Source organism: Oryza brachyantha, chromosome 11, assembly GCF_000231095.2.
Source record: "Oryza brachyantha chromosome 11, ObraRS2, whole genome shotgun sequence".
NCBI lineage: Eukaryota > Viridiplantae > Streptophyta > Magnoliopsida > Poales > Poaceae > Oryza > Oryza brachyantha.
The window spans coordinates 11,375,573-11,395,508 of NC_023173.2; the positions used below are offsets into that span (position 1 = coordinate 11,375,573).

Sequence of the window (19,936 nt, forward strand, 5' to 3'; positions counted from 1 at the left end):
AGAAAGAGATATAGGTGAGATGGGAGGAGAGGGGAGGACACCAAAACCGTTGAACTGGTTTCTGAAGACCTGTTCATGCCTCGTGCTTTCTTAATTCCTAGTGTCAAAGTCAGAATGTTGTAATTAACTTAATTCACATTGGCACCTCTTGTCTAATTCTTTGGAGTTTTGTAGCCTGTTTGGAACCACAAAAGGTTTTAGAAGGTTACAACTTTTATTTGTGTTGCCAGAATAATATTATTGCAAATTTTAGAGAAGTTCATGTTCTGTGGTCATAGCTGCAAAAAATCACATGTATTATGGATTGCGACACATAACCCTGGGTATTATAGTTCTAAGGTTTTATAAAACTCCACCCCTATGCAAGTTAAGTATGTATTTACTCAAATTTTTCATTTTATACAGCTTTTAAGAAATTTTAATAATTGATTTCTTAATATAGGTGGTGGTTTAACTTTTTGTATTTTAAAGATTATTATTATCTATATGCTAAGTTTACTTGAAATTTGAATAAGGTGGAGTTATGTAAAACCCTTTGACCTAAAACGTGGATTGTTTGAAATTTAGTATAATATATATACTGCACACCTTGATAGTCATCCCGTGTTCAGGTTGTTATGAACAAACACTATACATTATTTTCAAGGACATGAGCAGATATTGGTTGGCAGATTGGGAAACTCCATATGGAGCTGACAAAAACGGATGCTTAAGATGCTTGATGACACCGGTTCAATGCAACGCAGATGACAATGATAGCTGTTTTGATGTGACGCTACACGCTTTAACTTATGTAATCAGTGTGTTTGAATGCTTCAAAACCTGCCATAATTTGTCAATATGGCACATGGTACCTGACAGTATTATACTACATGTCCAATAACGCGCCTCAACTCTAACCTTGACTCGTATTAAGGGGACGATTGAAAAAAGTCAAACGGTATATTTATAAATAAAAATAATTTATAAATAAACTTATATATATTCTCAGCGATATAAAAGTTAAGGCTAAAAAATAAACTTTAGTGAAAAAATGTCAAGATCAACTCTAAATCTAAAGCTAAAAATTTAAATTTTGGCTTATAACATATGTAGAAGCAAAAAATTAGGGTGTAAATAGAGAGTTTCATGGTTTCTTTGTCTCAAACATGGGGGGACCTGTTATTCCGTTTGACCTGTGGGCATGCGTTTCAGCTCATTGTTGCTCAATTTCATTTTATCCACAATTGAACTCGTAAGACCGAATCTCGGTGCAAACATTTACACATCAGAGCTTAAAAAGTTAGTTGATTTAAGCTCTTGACAAGAGCAGCATAGCCCTAATGCTCCTGCAATTTCACAAATTTATGTCCCACTATCCAACGTAGACTATACAAGGATATTCATTTTTTTTTAAAAAGTACTGTAGGAAACTCTCCAAATACCCCTCTACAAGTCAATGGTATTTCTGCTCTTCCCACTACAACTATATTTAGTACATAAACCCAAGTTAATTTCTCTTATAACTTCTCCCTACATTCCTTTTGATCGATTTCCCCTTGTAATCTTCTTTTAATTTCTTTTTTTTTTCATTTCTGACGTCCTGTGAGACTCTAGCGCACTCTCGCTATATGTTCAATGTGTATGGCTAGGGCCACGGTTGAAGTGGGGAGGATAAGTTAACTTATCCCTGGCATGAAAAACGTAGTAATAGATTAGTTCATGATTAATTAATTAATAATTATTAAAAAAATATAAAATATATTAATATGATTTTTTTAAAACAACTTTTCTATAGAAATTTTTTGCAAAAAGTACACCGTTTAGTAGTTTTGGAAGCGTGCGTGTGAAAAACGAGAGTGATAAGTTATCTACCTGGAACCGCCGAACGCGGCCTAGGGTGAAGTAACTAAGTTCGGCCCTACCATAAGAAAAAAAACAAGCAACTATGAAATGCTTTCATCACTGGTTTTTCTCGATTTTTTTAATCCCGTATTACAGTGGCAGCGTTATGACCAACTATTTACTTATTACTACATCCCCAATCCCCAATTTAAGTGCATAAGTAATTTATATGTCTAACGTTGACCATTTATCTTATTTAAAAATTTATGAAAAAATTAAAAATAGTCACACATAAATATTATTTATATTTTATTATCTAATAACAATAAAATACTAATTATAAAACGTTTTAAATAAGATGTACGGCCAAATGTTAAACATAAACAATATAAGAATACACTCTTTCTGGACGGATGTGAAACTTTCGCACTTAGAGCAACTCCAATAATTTTGATACATTCCTTTTTCATACTAAAGTTTGGCAAGCTGACTTGTCAAACTTGGCAACAAGCCATTCATGTGGGGTGAATGTTTGGTTTTTAAGTCATATTTGTAAATAAAAAATAATTTATAAATAAAATTTCTATATACATATTCTTAGATATCTAGAAGCTAAAACTAAAAAATAAACTTTGGTGAAAAAACTTAGAAATCAAATCTAAATTTAAGATTAAAAATTTAAATTTTGGCTTATAAGGATAGGAGAAGTGAAAGATGGGGTTGATGCTTAACGGACATGGGTCCATCATCACTTCCTCTTACCCATCAATTACAGTTCCCATATTTTCATTTTTACTTATGCTTATAAGCTAAAATATAAATTTTTAATCTTAAATTCAAAGTAGATTTTGAGTTTCTAATCGTACTTTATTTTCTAGTCAATTTTTAAATAGATAACAACGTATATATAAAATTTTATTCATGAATTATTTTTTATTTATAAATATGATATTTGACAATCATCGTCTTAATCAGCCTTGTTGCTGTTGCTCCAGTCCACCCCTTCACGCCCCGGGAAGGGGGAGGAAAAAGATCCTCTGCCTCTAGGCAGAGGGACTCTATGGCTGATATGTCAGACCATAAATAATGAGACCCACGTATCAATAACCATGTTACTCTAACTTTGTACTAGAGTAACTACGTCCGGGAGAGAAAGCTTAGGCCTCAACTGCTGCTCCTGCTCGCTAGTGTAGTGGTGTGGCGATGGGCAGGTCACGGGTAATGCTGTCAGCAACCGTGCAGACAGAAAACCGGGGAAAAAAAATAAAAAGAGGGTAAAATACACTAGCCCAATTTTAGTTTAAAGAATAGTATATGGGGAGACTCTTATAGCATATTATAAATACGAAGAATAATTTTTTTAAGCTTGCTAAATGGACCAATAGAGAGCTAAAATAGCGAGGCTATTGGAGCTTCCCTACCTAATTTTATACTTATACCGTGCATGCCCTTAGATTGTGTTCTTTCTCTAAATTATCTTAATCTTTTTCTTGATTTTTTGCTTCAATGGTGTGTTTTTTAAATAATTATTGAAGTTCATCATCTCAGATTAGATATTTTAACTTATAATAATTAATTTCATTGTTTACACTATTAAATAGCTATCTTAGAAATCATATAATATTTTATCTGTCATCTTCAGCTTAAAAGTTGTTGGTCACCAACCAAATAATCGCTTATCAAGACAAGACATGTTTTGTTCTGGATGGTGCTTAGAAGGGTACATGTAATGTTCCTATCTATCTATACTTTAGGGGTGACAATGAGCTTTAATTTTTGCCGATCAATCGGTGTAAAAATAAGGTGGTTAAAATTTTATAGATTTTCGAGACTATATATCGGGCTGTGAAAGACTCCATGAGTCATGACGCGTAACATCCCTATCCATACTTCTTTAAAAAAAAAGCAGTAGTTCATATGGACGCTGAGACTCTCATTCACCCTATTACTAACTCCTTTTTTTTAAAGAACAATGACCATGTCCCCACATGTTAAACATCACCGCCAACTCTTCACGTTTTATGGTAAGGAAATAAAAAGACAGTACGACCAAATGACCAACGTGTTATTACAAATATACACAGTAATCACAACTTGATGATGATGATAATAATAATAATAATAATAATAATAATAATAATAATATTTTTAATTGAAAATCTAATTGTAACATACCAACAATATGCTAGTTAAGCCAGAAAGCAAAATTAATAAAAAAAAGTTAGTGGAAAGAAAACCCGGTAAACCCACAAGCCATTAGCATTGTCTATCTCCAGCCATACGACGACAGCAGCGATCCTTCCTTTTTTTTTTGAGCCTTTTTACTTTTTTTATTTTAAAACTAAATCTTCTCAAAATTTATATAAATCTTTTAGCCATGTCACCTATTTAATGTGATCAAATAACACTGTATGCTACGACATAGAATAATGTTGCATCGTTACTCTGTATTATCTTCGTCCCAAAATAAATTTATTTTTCAGTTTTTACCTATAATGTTTTGACTCTTTCGTCTTATTTGAATTTTTTTTACGATTACTGGATGATAAAATATGAATAGTACTTTATGCTTGACTATTTTTTTAAAATTTTTGTATAAATTTTTCAAATAAGACGAATGATCAAACTTTCGATACAGAAATCGAAAAATCAAAAAATGAGGTTATCACGAGACAAAAGTAGTATTTAGCAACACCAGTGAGGTTGGTGTGATAAAAAATACTTTGTACGCCAACTCCTTATATAAAAATATTTTCTACGCCAACTCCTTATATTATGATAGTGTTATACGATCACATCAAAAAATAGAATGACATGGTAAAATAAATTAGGCCTAAAAATATGTTTTAGTAATAAGGTTTAGTTTTAACATTTTAAAAAAAATAAAAATGGGTCAAAGAGAATAAAAATTCGATGACAACAGCAGCAGCAGAGCTTATCCCCTCCTCCCACTCCCACCACAAACAATCAAATCCTTCCTCCACCCATGCTTCCCTCCTCACTCGGCTCCGCTCCCCTCTAACCTCACCGCCGACTTCGCCGATGGCATCCACTCCCTCCCTCGCCGTCTCCGGCAGCGCCGTCTTCCCGCCGGCCGTCGGCGCTGACCCCCGCAGGCCGCCTCCGGGCTCCGTCGCCGTCGTCGACAAGGTGAGGTCACCGTGAGCATTTCTTGTTTGCTAATTCACCGTGAGCTCACCGTGAGCAAAACAATGTGAACAATGCGATGCTACCACTAATTAATCAGCAAAACAGTGTGAATAATGCGAGTGAAACTAGGATTTATTTGCTTGCTTGTGTCAAAATCGCATTTTTTTTTTGTTTCTTGGGTGCACAGTGCAGGAAGAAGCCAGGAATGTGATGAACCAGTTGATCGACTGAAAAAGAATCGCTGCTCTTTTTTTGTTGTTGTTTCTGTTGCAGAGTAGTTCATACAGCAGGAGCATGCAAGCCACCGAAAATGGCGGCGTGGAGGCTCCCCTGCGGCCACTGGATGTCCGGGAGGCAATGAGCATGCTAACAGAGGGCAAGACAGTGCAATCTGCAATGTACGTGCCACTGCTGCACCGGTGCATCGAGACGGGCAGCCTCGGCGCCACCAGGGCCCTGCACGGGCACATGGTGAAGACGGGAACCGACGCAGACATGTTCGTGGCGACGTCGCTGGTGAACGTCTACATGCGGTGCGGCGCAAGCGGGGACGCTCGCAGGCTGTTCGACGAAATGCCTGAGAAGAACGTCGTGACGTGGACGGCGCTTATAACGGGCTACACCCTGAATTCGCAACCGGTGTTGGGCCTGGAGGTGTTTGTTGAGATGCTGGAGCTGGGGAGGTACCCTTCGCATTACACGCTGGGCGCCATGTTGAACGCGTGCTCCACCTCATACAATGTTGATTTGGGAAAGCAGGTTCATGGGTATGCGATTAAGTATGGGGCTGAGTCGATCACGAGCATGGGGAACTCTCTTTGTAGGTTGTATGCCAAGTTGGGAAGCTTAGATTCTGCATTGACCGCCTTTTGGAGGATCCCTGATAAGAATGTGATTACGTGGACAACAATGATTTCTGCGTGTGCCGAAGAGGAGGATTATGTGGAGCTTGGATTGAGCTTATTTCTTGATATGCTTATGGAAGGAGTGATGCCGAATGAATTCACATTAACAAGTGTCATGAGCCTGTGTGGTACAAGGCTGGATCTTAACCTGGGCAAGCAAGTTCAAGCCTTCTACTTCAAAATTGGTTGTGAAACAAATCTTCCAGTAAAGAACTCCACAATGTACCTCTACCTGAGGAAGGGTGAAACTGACGAGGCGATGCGGTTGTTCGAACAAATGGAGGATGTCAGTATTATCACATGGAATGCAATGATATCAGGTTATGCTCAGATCATGGACTCAGCAAAGGACGATCTACAAGCTCGGTCAAGAGGGTTCCAGGCGCTCACAATTTTCCGCGACCTCACAAGGTCTGCAATGAAACCGGATCTGTTCACTTTCTCAAGCATCCTATCTGTATGCAGTACCATGATGGCTTTAGAACAGGGTGAGCAAATCCATGCACAGACCATAAAGACTGGCTTTTTGTCAGATGTTGTAGTAAACAGCGCACTGGTCAATATGTATAATAAGTGTGGGTCAATTCAAGACGCGAACAAAGCATTTCTTGAAATGCCAATACGGACATTTGTTACATGGACTTCTATGATCTCAGGTTACTCGCAGCATGGCCAACCTCAGGAGGCCATACAACTCTTTGAAGACATGAGATCAGCAGGGGTGAGACCAAATGAAATAACATTTGTAAGTGTGCTCTCAGCCTGTAGCTATGCCGGTTTGGTCGAAGAGGCTGAGAGTTACTTTGACATGATGAAGAAAGAGTATTGTATTGAACCTGTTGTGGATCACTATGGGTGCATGATTGACATGTTTGTGCGGATAGGGAGGTTGGAGGATGCATTTTCCTTTATCAAAAGGACTGGTTTTGAGCCAAATGAGGCCATCTGGTCAAGTTTGGTTGCTGGATGCCGGAGTCATGGGAATATGGAACTTGCCTTCTATGCTGCTGATAAGCTGCTTGAGCTCAAACCAAAAGGGATTGAAACCTATATCCTCCTGCTGAACATGTACATTTCGACAGAGAGATGGCAGGATGTGGCAAGAGTACGAAAACTGATGAAACAGGAAGATGTTGGGATTCTAAGGGATCGCAGCTGGATTACAATCAAAGACAAAGTGTACTTCTTCAGAGCTAATGATATAACTCATCCCCAAGCAGCCGAATTGTATCAACTGTTGGAGAATTTGTTGGAGAAAGCTAAATCCATTGGGTATGAACCATACCAGAATGCAGAGTTATCTGATAGTGAGGATGACGAGAAACCCACTGCTGGTTCACTGAAGCACCACAGTGAGAGGCTAGCTGTTGCACTGGGGCTGCTGCAAACGCCTCCAGGCGCCACGGTTCGCGTCACGAAGAACATCACCATGTGCAGGGACTGCCACAGCTCCATCAAGTTCTTCTCGTTGCTTGCAAACAGAGAAATCGTTGTCCGGGACAGCAAACGGCTTCACAAGTTCAAGGATGGCCGATGCTCCTGTGGAGATTTTGGTGCACTGTTGTGACAAGATCACAAGACTGCAAAATCTTACCTCACAGATATTACTCTAGGAGCTCAACAGTTTTGTAGTGCAAATTACAAGTTGCATGAAATTTCGTTTGAGGCAAAGCGGGCGTGAACCGGCCCTTCTTTGTGAATTTTGTAGATCTTTGTATGAAAAATCAAAATTTATAAACTCAGGCATAGTCATCACATGATCTGTACACAAGGTTAGCATTATAGGAGAGTGAATTGAATACTACCTGTATATCTGTTGTAAATGCTAGCTTCATAGGATCAGATATAAGATTTTGTTGTTTAAACACACAATGCAACATGATAGTAACCCCCATTCTTTGATCTTAATACTATGAGCCCAGCGTATCATACGAAATATAACTATAGTTGACCATAAGGCCTGAGACCTGATGGCTCGGCCCAAGGCACGGTGTCGCGGCTTGGCCCAAGGCACGGTGTCGCGGCTTGGCCCAAGCACGACACGGCTTGGTCGGTGTTGGGCCTAGGCTGGCCCGGCCCGATGGTTGGGCCATGCCTGGGTCACACCCTTGGCACGGTGGGCTGGTCTGGCCCAGTCCGGTTAATTAAAAAAATATTAGGGACCTTAAATAGACTTAATTTATTTATATAAGGCCTAGCCTAAAAAAGAGGTATGTAAAATAGACTTATTCTAGCCATATATAACACAATCCAAAAAAGAAGCAGCGAAAATAGACTTATTTTAACAGCCCAAAGAAGTGAAGGGGTAAAATATGGACATTTTTTAAGAAGCACGATGGACCATCGTGCCTTCGGGCCGGCCGGCACGACACGAGTGGTATTGGGTCGTACTTGGACCATCGGTGCCAGCCATGGTCCAGCCCGGCTCGGCCCGGCATGTTGATCGGGTCGTGCTAGCCTGGCCCACCCAGTTGGCCATGTATAAATATAACTTCTGCATGAACGGTACGGTTGTTTAAAAAACAAAAAATATAGTATTACTCATATTTTATACTTATTCCGTATTTTAATAAATAGTTTTATTAAAAAAAACTTGTGTGATTATTGTTATTTTGTTATGGTCAGATTTATTACTAAATGTATTTGATTTGTCGTGAAGTGTTTCTCCTCCATGTAGTTGCTGAACCAGAACATGGCTGCGCCATGGCCGCCGGCGAGATCCCGCAGTCCGTCGGTAGCCTTTCCCGCCTCTGTGTACTCAACATCGCCGACAACCTCATGTCCAGCGCTCCATCACCTTCCTCGCGTCGCCGAGGCACCTCGACCTCACCAGCAACCAGCTCACCGGGCGGATCCTGGTCGGCGTACGTGGGCAACCTCACCATGCTCAGCCGCACACTGCTCGGCCAGAACATTAAGCTCTCCGGGTCCGTCCCAACGTCTGGCTCGCCGACCTTGACCTCGCCGAGAACCAGCAAACCGGCGTGATCCTAGACAACCTCGGCTCCTCACATGTGCTCACCTCCGTATACCTCGGCAGCAACCGGATCTTCGGCCGGACCCCGGTGAGCCTGGTCCAGAACAGGAAATTTTTTTTGTTAAATAAACTTTTTAAGCAAGTAATTTTATTACTAAAACACCGGACAATTTTTTTTCAAAACCGAACCTTTTGGCCATGGTAGTGTTGGTGGCGTGGCAAGACAACGCTGTCACGCAGCCTGGTCGACGTAGCATGGCGTGATAGTCTTGCCACGCTAATGTTGGCGGCTTGGCCAAAAGGTTCATACGGTGGAAATATTTTTTCCGGAGATTTAGTACTAAATTATTTATTAAAAATGTTTAAAAATAAAAAAAATTTCCTAGAACAAGGGGCTAGTAGTGTGGCCATGGCGTGTGGTGGCCGCTGGAGAGCACAAAGGGAGGGGGAAGAAGAGAAGTGCAAAGGTATATTCGTCTACGATGGTATTATAGGGTGTAGTAACCGAGTGACAATGGCAATATAGCAAAGCCAAACTTCGAAATGGTATTCTAGCGAAAACCTATGTTTGAGAATGTTATAATAGCAATTTCTCTACATCTCATGGAATGACTGGGATAGTTGTTGCCACAACGTTAGGGTCAGGCATAGGCCCACCGCCTAACGTCATCGTGGTAGTCCCTCGACGTGGGTTAACACATTACGCGCCACGGAACGTTAAATGATGGGTAAAATAAAGACTATGCCGTCGATGGTACATTAGGTACTCTCAGTATTGTGTGACATGTTTTGCGTTATTATTTTGTGATATGTGGGTAATATGCAAACTCTACGGATTAAATCTAGTCGATTAGTTGTGCTCACGGTGATGAGTGGCATGATTATATCCATTGAGTATAGATTTCTGTTTAAAACTTACTGATAAATGGGGAGGTTGAAATAATGGTTTAAAACTTGTTTTTCTTTGAAGATGAAATAATATTGGTGATGATGTATTTGAGTGGTATTACAGATTTACAAATTATTACTATGCCATATTGTTATTATTCCTTTGCCATGTTTTAAAGTATTGCTTCTAAAACTTGGAATCTCTGCGAACAAAGTTAATTTTATGCAAACTTTAGTATGTTATTTTTGTATTTGTTTGTTTTCTTACACTGATGCAGGAATTGAATATGTTGATTGGACTGATGGTGAGCAGGATGTATGAGATGATCCTAATTAAGCGGTTTGCCCCTTGTCGGTTGCAAGTGAGAGATTTTGGTAGATTATGCTTCCGCCGGGCTGTAATATACTGTTAAACTCCAGATATTATATATTGTTGTGTAATTAACATAATGAATACTGCTCCGTCCAGAAAAAAAAGATTTCTGGGTTTTTAGTTGAGCGTTTGACCATTCATCTTATTTAAAAATTTTATTAAAAAATTTAAAAAAATTAGTCATACATAAAATACTATTTATGTTTTATCACGTAGTAACAATAAAAATTTTAATCATAATTTTTTTCAAATAAGACGAAGAGTCAAAAATTCTAAAAAAACGCAGAAATTCGTTTATTTTGGACGGATGTTGTATTTATCTTTTGATATTTATGGCTAAAATGAACGTGAACGGTTAGAACTTTATAGTCCAACCATTCACAGATATGATTAGTGTATAAATGAAAAGAACCAAACGGGTTTTAGTTTGAGTCATTGGGGTATGTGTTATCTATCATCTTTCCAGTGTTTGACGTTCCTATGACGGGGTTTGAAATTGACTCATTTATGCTCCTCTCGGTGACTTATCGGTTATGTTGAAAGGTGTATGAACTTATCTCTGGGTAGCCCATATTTTTTATATATTGTCGTAAAATTGCTGAATAAAACATGATCAACTTATGCCAAAAAAAAAATCAACAGCGTTAACTGTTAAAATACACATGTTGTATTATGCTCGGCTTCTTATAAGCCTTTTTTTTTTACTCTATCCATCAGCCCGAAAGATAAACAAATTATATGATTTTTTGATAGCTATTTAATGATTTAAATGGTAAAATTAATTATTATAAAATTAAAATTATGCTTAAAATGATGAGGTGATGAACTTTTATATAGAAACTTTTTGCAAAGAAAATATTATATTGTTTAGCGATTCAAAAAATGAGCACGGCAAAGCCAAGAAATAATCTGCGCTATGACGGTGCAAACAAACGTAGCCACAGTACTATGATTGCGAGTAAAAGAACACAAATGAAAACCAATCTCTGATTGATATGTCAAGTAAGAATCACAAATGAGTTGCTAAAGAAACATATAACAAAGCAAATTGATGTCCTACACATCAATTTACACCTCTCTCTTACATTACAATTAGCCTATAAAAAAGATTGACAAATAGAAAAAAAGAACAGCAGCCAACTTCAGTGAACTGCTCAAGTCCTACACATCAAAGGAAAATTTACATTCTTACAATATAGGAATGGTCTCTAAGAGGTGAGAATGCATGGCACAATAGCTGTGCACCAGATTGCGCTAACTCTAACAGGCTGTTAGATTGCTGGGGTCACGAGGCTGATTTCTTCTTCATGTTCCTCCATTTGACCCTCAGGTCAGATGGGAGGCGTGTCCTGTGGAACACGTCCCTGCCGTACTCTAGTATCTGGACCCATGGAATTGGCCCGTTGTCCCTTGGTGTGAATTTGGCCATTAATTCCTGAATAAAATCCATCAACAGTGTAAGCAGTAAGACACGCATGTATGCGTGTTACTAGCTACCAGGCAGCAGAAGATGGTGAAAGATATCAATGTTAGTAACAGATTCTTACAGACCAGGTGTGCTTACCCTCAAAGTTGCTTCCTCCTGTTCTGTCCAACAGAGCTTTGTGCGCCTTCCAGCTGGTGCAACAGGGTTAGAGCTGCAAGAGAAGACATGCTTAAATTCTTGGTACAGCAAAAGTATGACAGTTCCAGTGAAAAAGAAATTCACAACAAATGAAGCATCTGAATAGGTATCTGTGCTAAGCAAACTCCGAAGTCCTATAAGGAAAACGAGTCAAAATTTCCATTGATGATCCTATTTCTGTCGTAAATACTTGCATTTTCACAAAATATTGAATACCTGTGCAAGAATGCTTAACAATAAGAAAAAACCATTACCTATGTCAGGATAAAATGTTAGTCTAATTTCACTATCCTAAATACAACTTGATGAGTTCACACCCCTATGAATTACTGGTATTAATGATTCTTATGAACTTCCTTTCCATTGCACAGTATTATTACATGATAAAGTTAATGGCCTTTTAAACCGTATGGAAGCTAACGCATGACGATGTCTAACAGCCAATGACATTGACCTACAAATATTCATGGAAACTGTGTAGCAACTTGTGAGAGCGTTAAAATTCAATGTTCTATCCCCAACTCTCATGGTACCCTTTTATTTGTCACATGTCTAAATCAGAGTGTTCAATGTCATTTGGTTCAAGATTAGTTATTAATAACACTTACTAACGCTTGGGTGGATATGCATAGTTCCTTTTCCTTGATGGTGAAGCCATATGTTGATCATGGTGCCCAAGTGCTTTCTTAGAATTATTTGGCATGGCTGTATCCTTATCCTGACATCTTACTTTGCGGTGTCTCAACTTGCGCCAAGGAGGCGATTGCTTGCTTGAGTTATTAGAAGATGTAGCTTCGATTTCATCAGAATCTTCTGATTGTTGAGAATTTGCAAGGCCGTCTTTGTCAGCGTCAACATTATGATTTGCAGTAGGACTGCACTTGTTCTGAGGTGAATGTGTTGTTTTGTCGTTACCAGATTCTCCGCTAGCTTCCGCATTTTCCTCTGGCTGCTCATGCTCTCCAACCTGAGCTTGTTTTATGTTATTCTGGAGTACAGAATGCTTATTCATGGGTGCAACATCAGAATTCTGAACAGGTGCCTTTTCAGTGACTACTTCCTGAGCGCAAGCATCACTGGTAGCATTTGTCTTCTGCTTCTTCCTCTGCTGGGCAGGCTCTTCATCCCTATGAGACAGGCCATTTCCTTCAGATTGATGATTACGTTGCCTTTTGGATACGTTGTTACACCTATTCAAATGACCCTCACTGTCAGCATCTCTTTGCCATGCAGCTTGTTCATTTTGCTCAGCCAACTGCTTTTTACCAAGGAAACTTGACAGGTTCTTCCTTGCTTCAGAATATGTTTTCTTTGCCTTTTGATATGCTGCAGTTGCTTTAGTATAGAAGCATACAGGGCAATAAAACTGGCCAGAATCATCAAATGTCACTGATGAACCAAAACATGTATCATGAGCAGCTAACAAGCAGCTGCTGCATTTCAGCAACTGACCGTCTTTGGCACACTTTATGCACAAATCTTGTTCTGATGAGCCCTCAACAGTACCATTGGCATCATGGTGCTGTGTAAAGAATGGTATTTTGTCAGTCATTGACAGAAGACCAGCAGCTGCGAAGCCACTCAAACTATCCTCTGAAGAATTCACATGTGATGTTTCTGCCCCAGTATTTCCCACAGTTCTCTTGTCTCTTGTATCATCGACATCCTGAGGAGAGTTTGGAATACTGCAGCAATCTTTCTGAATGGCAGTTGTGTTCTTTTTTATATTCTGCTCAGATAAACGGTTGATATCTGAATTTTTGTTATGCAAGGCCAAACTGCAGCTATGAGATTCTGGAGCAGTCTGCACATTTAGTCCACCACAGTCCATATTCTTTCTCATGATATTGCCATCATCATATAGAGTTTGATTAACTTTGTCAGAACAACCAACTTCCAGATGAGCCTTGTCACTACTTTCTTGTTCAAATATTTGTGTATGCTCTGCAGTATTCTCTGGTGGATCTTTAATATCAGATTTGTCTCCTTGAATAGGCCCATTGTAGCCTTCAGACAGGAAAGCAGCAACTTGCTGAATACCAACATCTTGATTTGCTTCATCACCAGTCTCATGCTGCGGTGAGTTTCGATGAGATTTCCTGATGTGTGCCTCTGCATTCTCTGCAGTAATAAACTCAGGCAAGTGGCTCATTTCAGATGTACTTGCTGGTAAAGCAGCATCAGTGCTTCTGTCAAAAGCTGGAGAAACAGTTGCCTGCATGGTCGGTCCTTCATGGATGGAATCCTTTGGTGGCTGAATGCTAGCATCAAGTGGTCCATTTCCATTATTATAGTGAAGTGTATTACAATTTTTGATCTCCTGGGATTGCGATTGAACCATGGCTGTATGATCTATTATGTCCTGCTCAGAAATTGTTCCTGTATTAGTATTTGCAACTGATATGTGTCTATCAACATTAGTTGGTCTGTCTTCTGGATACATGATGTCAACACCAACAGCATCATTAGATTCTTCTTGTGGCTGATCAAAACACCTATTGTCTGATGTAGATGATTGGTGAAAATCAGGAGTTGCCATTGTATCCTTCTGGAGATTTTCTGCATTACTTTCATTGACCAAATTTGCTTGATCGTCTTGCTGAAGCTGAGAACCATCTGTATTGATCCCAGTCTTCTCTGTACTTTCAAGATCATGTCTGATATTGTCATATTTATCATTGCCATTCTGCTCCGCTGGGGATGGTGGTACCACAAGTGTGATCTCAGGGTAAACTTCTTTGAGCTGAACATAAAACAAGCAGCACACCAATATGTCAAGAGAAGCCCTCTTCTCGATTCTGAAAAGTCGCATTTTAACATACCAGCTCAAAAGAAGTTTCAGCTAATGTAGGTCTCTTTATACATATAAACTTCTGGATATCTTGACTAAATGGCGGAAGCATACCCTTCTCCAAGCTTCCTGACCTACCAACCTGAAATTTTGTAAATATAAACATTAAAATTATCTGGACATCAGGAGGAGCTTTATGATAGGCAAATTGCAGCATACTAGCTTCAAAACTTCTCATTGGTTACAGACCTGGAGGTACATTTAAGCATAATTCTTCACAAGGATACATATAGACTTCTAGAGTTCTAGTACCTCAATCCAGAAAGCCTTACACAAATTATGATGGGAAATTAACCTAGAGTTATTTTATTAGATACTACATTTCTAGATATTGGAAAATATAGGTGGTAAAACAGAAGATTAGAGGTTAAAAGGGGGATGTCAGTGTTTCGTATCACTGGAATACATATAGCCTAGATATATTGTACACAAGGTTATTGAGACGGTATGGTGAGTTAAGGCGACTCACCACCGCCCTACCGCCTTAGCGACAAGGCATAAGGTGTGGTGACACCTTACATGCTGTAAAAAGGAAAAGAGAAAACCTAAGAGATATGGGTTGTATAAACACTAATCTAGAGTATCTGTTCATCACAGCCAGCCCAATAGCCCTTTCAAGCACTTAGCTTGCCTCGGCCCACTACTTTCCTCTCTTGACCTAGCAGGCAGCAGTGTAACCCTACTTCCACTTCAGGAGTCGCCGCCTCCATACATATATCCTTCATCACGCAGCAGGCTCCTTTCCACCTCTCTCTCTCTCTCTGTGTGTGTGTGTGTGTGTGTGTGTGCGTGTGTGTGTGTGAGTGTGCAAGATCAGCAAGCAGAGCATCTTCCCAGACTCCTCTCCTTTCTCTCCTCCCTCTTGCAGCCAGGGCCATCCTCCTTTTCTCCCTCATATGCAGCAGCAGCAAGGCAGTCCTGCCAATCTACCTCTACTCAATGGCGCAAGAGGGAGAGAGTGAAGGGGAGAAGTAGTGAGGAATATCCATGGAGGGGAAAGTGCAGACTGCAGCAAGCATCGCCTCCTCTTCCATCTTACACTTACCCTCTCTCCTTTGGTTCATGACCGTAAGGCGGAGGCAGCCTATGGCAAAGGACACCTTGCTCTTCTAGGAGCACCACAACAACTTAATAACCATGATTGCACAACTAGAACATCAGATTAGTAATCAACACAACAGATAGAGGGCACAAGGCGCATTTTAAGCAGGATTGATCCACAGAGAATACAACAGATGGAAATGGTACAAGTTTATAGGATCAAGGATTAACTGAAGTGGAATGCATCATCTCAAAATGTTGCATATATTTTCTAGCAAACTTACAAAAGACCATCAGTTTTGAGTCCATGGTAAAAATATTTAACTCAACAAAAGAAAACATAATGCAATAACTAACAAAAGTACTGAATAAAAAGTCAATCAAAACCATCCAGAGTATGAAATGCATATATCGAACTCAGAACCATATTGAGTATCAAAAGTAACATTTCTGAATTCTGATTCTTAAGTCATGTTTAAAAATATGTTGACAATCTACACAACAATATAATTCATCGGTACAATATTGACAAGTAGATTCAGAAATTATCTTGTCCATAATTCAAACGACGCCCCTTGTTATTTACTGTTCACACAATAAGAAGCATTATGTAGGCATTTAGGTGAAAACAGAAAGGGTCTTGTTATTACGAAATTGAAGCAAGAAAATTCACCAATCCAAACATGGCAGATGTGCTTGTATGATTTGCATAACTTCTCATATATCTCGTGATTCTTGAATCAACAATGAAAGAACACATAATGTAACTAATGAGAACCTTGTTTGTCTGAAAAAACACACATAACCAAAGCTGGAAATGTAAATTCCAGTCTCTACCAAGGAATGAGAATTATATATACTCTATCCTAGAATTTTTTTTTTTTGGCTTTCCTTCAACCCATTGTTATCTGACATTGTGTAGCAGGTACTCTAATTGTATACTCTGTTCTACACTTTTTGCAGGGCTACAGCGTTCTAACTTAAAGAGTAAGAATACACTCCTTTTCCATACCCAATCACTCTACCATCTCAAACCACTTCGCAGTTTAAATGTACAATGCATTGCTAGGGAATGGGGATAAGTTATCAACATGAACCGATGAACATGCTGCAACTAAGCTCCAGTAATCAAATAATACTTGATTGAAATAAAGCAATTCAGAATCAAGGATGTGCACGCCGCACGTGCACCGAGTACCTCTCGGATGAGTTCAAGCAGCAAATCCTCGCAGGTGCGGGAGGCGTCCACCCTAAGCAACCCCGGCGCCAGCACCGCCTCCTCCGGCGCCGCCGCGGCATCGCCCTCGGAGGCGAGGGAGACGACCTCCCGCAGGCACCGCAGCGCCACGCGCTCCCGCAGGGCATGAGGGGCGCCCGTGAGGGAATCCGGGGAGGCGCCCACCAGCGCTGGGCAAACAAAACCCTAGGTGGTGAGAGAAGGAACACACCGAGGAGCGGGAGGAGGAGGAGGAGGAAAACGTAAGGGATCCCGCCGCGGTTTTTGCCCTTACCCTTGGTGACGGAGAAGGCGAGGGAGTCGTCTCCGGCGAGCGCCTCGGCGGTCCAGTAGGAGGCGAACCGGGAGGCGGTGGCGGAGGGGGAGGGGGAGGGGCGCGGCATTGCGGTAGCCCGTGGTGGCGCCGGAGACGGTGGAGGGGAGGCCGGGAAAGCAGAGGCCTCCTGGATTTGGCGCATTGGGGGCCTCCTCCTCCTCCTCCTCCTCCTCGAGGCGCGGCTGCTTCCCCTTCTCTCTCCCTTTCTCGGCCTCTCCTTCCTAGGGCTTGAGAGTTGAGAGCTCTCCTCGACGTCGCCGCCGCCGCGGTTCGATTGCCGCGCGCGATGATCCGGTGAGCGATGAATTGAAAGATGAACTGCGCCTCTCGTAGTATTCCCCTTCCAAAGTAGTATAATCATTTATGCTTCATAAGAAAAAAAAATGTTTAATGTCCCTTAAAGTGAATATGAAAGAACGTAGTAGAAAGATAGATGGAGATAATATGGCAAAACAAAAATTCATCGGAAGTGACTGATACTATCTCGTTTCATTTCATAATGCAAGATATTTAATTTTTTTAGTTGCAACGTTTGACCATTCATTTTATTAAAAAATTTAGTACACACATAAAAAATGACAAGTTGTGCTTAAAGTTTTTTAATAATAAAGTAGTAAGTCATAATCAAAATAAATGATATTTTTATAATTTTTTGAATAAGACAAATAATCAAACATTACAAGAAAAAAAATATCTTAGATTACGAAATGGAGGAAGTATATGCTATGAATTCCTATAATGTGAAACAAGATTTAAATTCTATAAATCAAGATTGAAATAGGGGAGCAACCATTTGGGTTCATAGACCCTAAGTTATAAATTTTACATATTCTTAATTTAGCTCGAATTTTAAAATGAGATTCCTGCTGGTGTACAAACGATAGCAAGAAAATGATTTTGTTTTGTGCATGCACATATTATTCCATTTCTTAAGACTAATTAAATTGTAGTTCATGTTTTCTGAACCAAAACTTTCATTTTAGACGACCTACGCTCCAATGTTTTTACGTAGAACAAAATGCGTTTATTTATTTGGTATTTTAGATCATCATCTCTTAGTTTCTCTCTTCTCCTCCACTAGTTTGCTCCTCTCCATGATCATGGGCGATAGCAGATTTGTCACTCGCTGTCTATAACAAGTGGACTCTTATATGTTTATGATACGTGAGTCCAGTGATAAATCTGTTATGACTAAATGTGAGAGTGGCAAAAGGTTAATTATTCCTCACGCCGTAGGTGGCGTAAACCTTGGCCTCCTTAGCCTTGTAATGTATCATTTTCATTGCTTCTAGAACCTACCAGGGGACATCCATGATTAAGGCTGAGTTAGGCTGGGTTTGAAGAGTAGGTAGTTATCCGGTGTAGAAATGTATGGTAGATCAGTACATGATTAATTATTTATTAATTATAAAAAAATATAAAATATATTAATATGATTTTAAAGTAACTTTTTCATAGAAAATGGTTTGAATGATAGGTACTTATCCGGCGTGGAAACGTAGTGGTAGATCAGTACATGATTAATTATTTATTAATTATAAAAAATATAAAATATATTAATATGATTTTAAAGCAACTTTTCTATAGAAAATTTTTATAAAAAATACATGTTTAGCACTTCGAAAAACGTGCATGCGAAAAACAAGTGGATTTAAATAACTTGTCCGGGATACGAACACGGCCTAAAATGTCTTTCGACCAAGTCACTAATTTTTGTTATTCATATTCATATTTTGATCGAGAGTAATTTTGTACAGCTAGATGCGTCTTTACTGCTCAACAACCATAATTATCTAATTATCTCTTTTTAGCATAAGTTTTCTCAACACAACGAAAAGCTTTCCGTGTGCATCAACCAACCTGCATCAGAGAAAGAAGCTACAAACAGCAAAGAACACACCTGTTTTTGCAGACTTACAGTCTCCATCAATATGGCTTACGATTATTTTGGTATATGTCTAAAAGCAGTGGCGACCACATATATTCAGTTATGTAATTTGATATCAAATATACATAAAAATATTTCTTTATTATTTGTTTATTTCCTTCTGTTTATCATAAGACATGCTGCTTTCGATGTACCGTGGCAAAGCGCGAGGCGCTGACTAGTTCTTTAAAATCATCGTGATCATTCTCACTGTTGGTGTGACGAACGGACCATAGACATCATGGTCAAAGAGGATACGAGAGAGATGGAGAAAGGATGGTCCAAAGTGCAAAATAGGGAAACGTTGCGAAATGGAACATCAAGACCGTATTGACCCCAAAGGAAAACTTCATCAACAAAAAAAAATTATCATCGTGAACACTTTTACTTATACTTAAAGACAAAATTTAAATTTTAACACTTCATTTTAAAATTGATTTTATAGTTTTTTATCGCATAATTATATTACAACATTCGTTTTTAAATCGCTACAGACACATACACGTAAAAGTTTTACATATAAAATATTTTTATTACTAATAAGTCATATGAATAAGCATAATCGAACCGATAGAACTGCAAATTGGCTATTCTCACCATACGTTATTAATTCCATCGATCAGTTACTCTCTAGTGCTAGCAAATATTCGTCTAACATGGGTCAGACCAATGTTTGGGCCATACCAAACAAATGCAAAGGTGTGATTTATTCCATCCTCTCCACACGGGCGGCGTGCCACGCGACCCATGCAAACACATCCACACACACACAAAGAAAAAAGGTCTCCTGTGCATGCATGGATTTTTTAAGTTTATCGCTGTT

At 39.4% G+C, this 19,936-nt stretch overlaps 2 protein-coding genes across 2 annotated transcripts; one reads left to right on the forward strand and one right to left on the reverse strand.

The window, feature by feature from the left end:
- Positions 1-4,790: 4,790 nt before the first annotated feature.
- Positions 4,791-7,634, forward strand: LOC102714230 (pentatricopeptide repeat-containing protein At5g04780, mitochondrial-like). The gene is made up of 2 exons (XM_015842327.2): positions 4,791-4,974; positions 5,248-7,634. The coding sequence occupies exons 1-2, from the start codon at positions 4,867-4,869 to the stop codon at positions 7,444-7,446; spliced, it is 2,307 nt and encodes a 768-aa protein (XP_015697813.2). The 5' UTR covers positions 4,791-4,866; the 3' UTR covers positions 7,447-7,634.
- A 3,444-nt stretch (positions 7,635-11,078) lies between these two features.
- Positions 11,079-17,501, reverse strand: LOC102714137. The gene is made up of 6 exons (XM_040528954.1): positions 17,145-17,501; positions 16,832-17,040; positions 14,564-14,674; positions 12,350-14,484; positions 11,682-11,754; positions 11,079-11,552 (listed from the first exon to the last, which is right to left on the reverse strand). The coding sequence occupies exons 1-6, from the start codon at positions 17,326-17,328 to the stop codon at positions 11,403-11,405; spliced, it is 2,862 nt and encodes a 953-aa protein (XP_040384888.1). The 5' UTR covers positions 17,329-17,501; the 3' UTR covers positions 11,079-11,402.
- Positions 17,502-19,936: the final 2,435 nt, after the last annotated feature.

Excerpts from the sequence above, each read along its gene's own strand:
- LOC102714137 (XM_040528954.1), bottom strand. The coding sequence starts at position 17,328 with ATGCGCCAAATCCAGGAGGCCTCTGCTTTCCCGGCCTCCCCTCCACCG. Across the intron at positions 17,041-17,144 it reads CGCCTTCTCCGTCACCAAGG|CGCTGGTGGGCGCCTCCCCG; the intron begins GTAAGGGCAAAA and ends TTGTTTGCCCAG. Across the intron at positions 11,553-11,681 it reads AGGAGGAAGCAACTTTGAGG|GAATTAATGGCCAAATTCAC; the intron begins GTAAGCACACCT and ends GATTTTATTCAG.
- LOC102714230 (XM_015842327.2), top strand. The coding sequence starts at position 4,867 with ATGGCATCCACTCCCTCCCTCGCCGTCTCCGGCAGCGCCGTCTTCCCG. Across the intron at positions 4,975-5,247 it reads CCGTCGCCGTCGTCGACAAG|AGTAGTTCATACAGCAGGAG; the intron begins GTGAGGTCACCG and ends TTTCTGTTGCAG.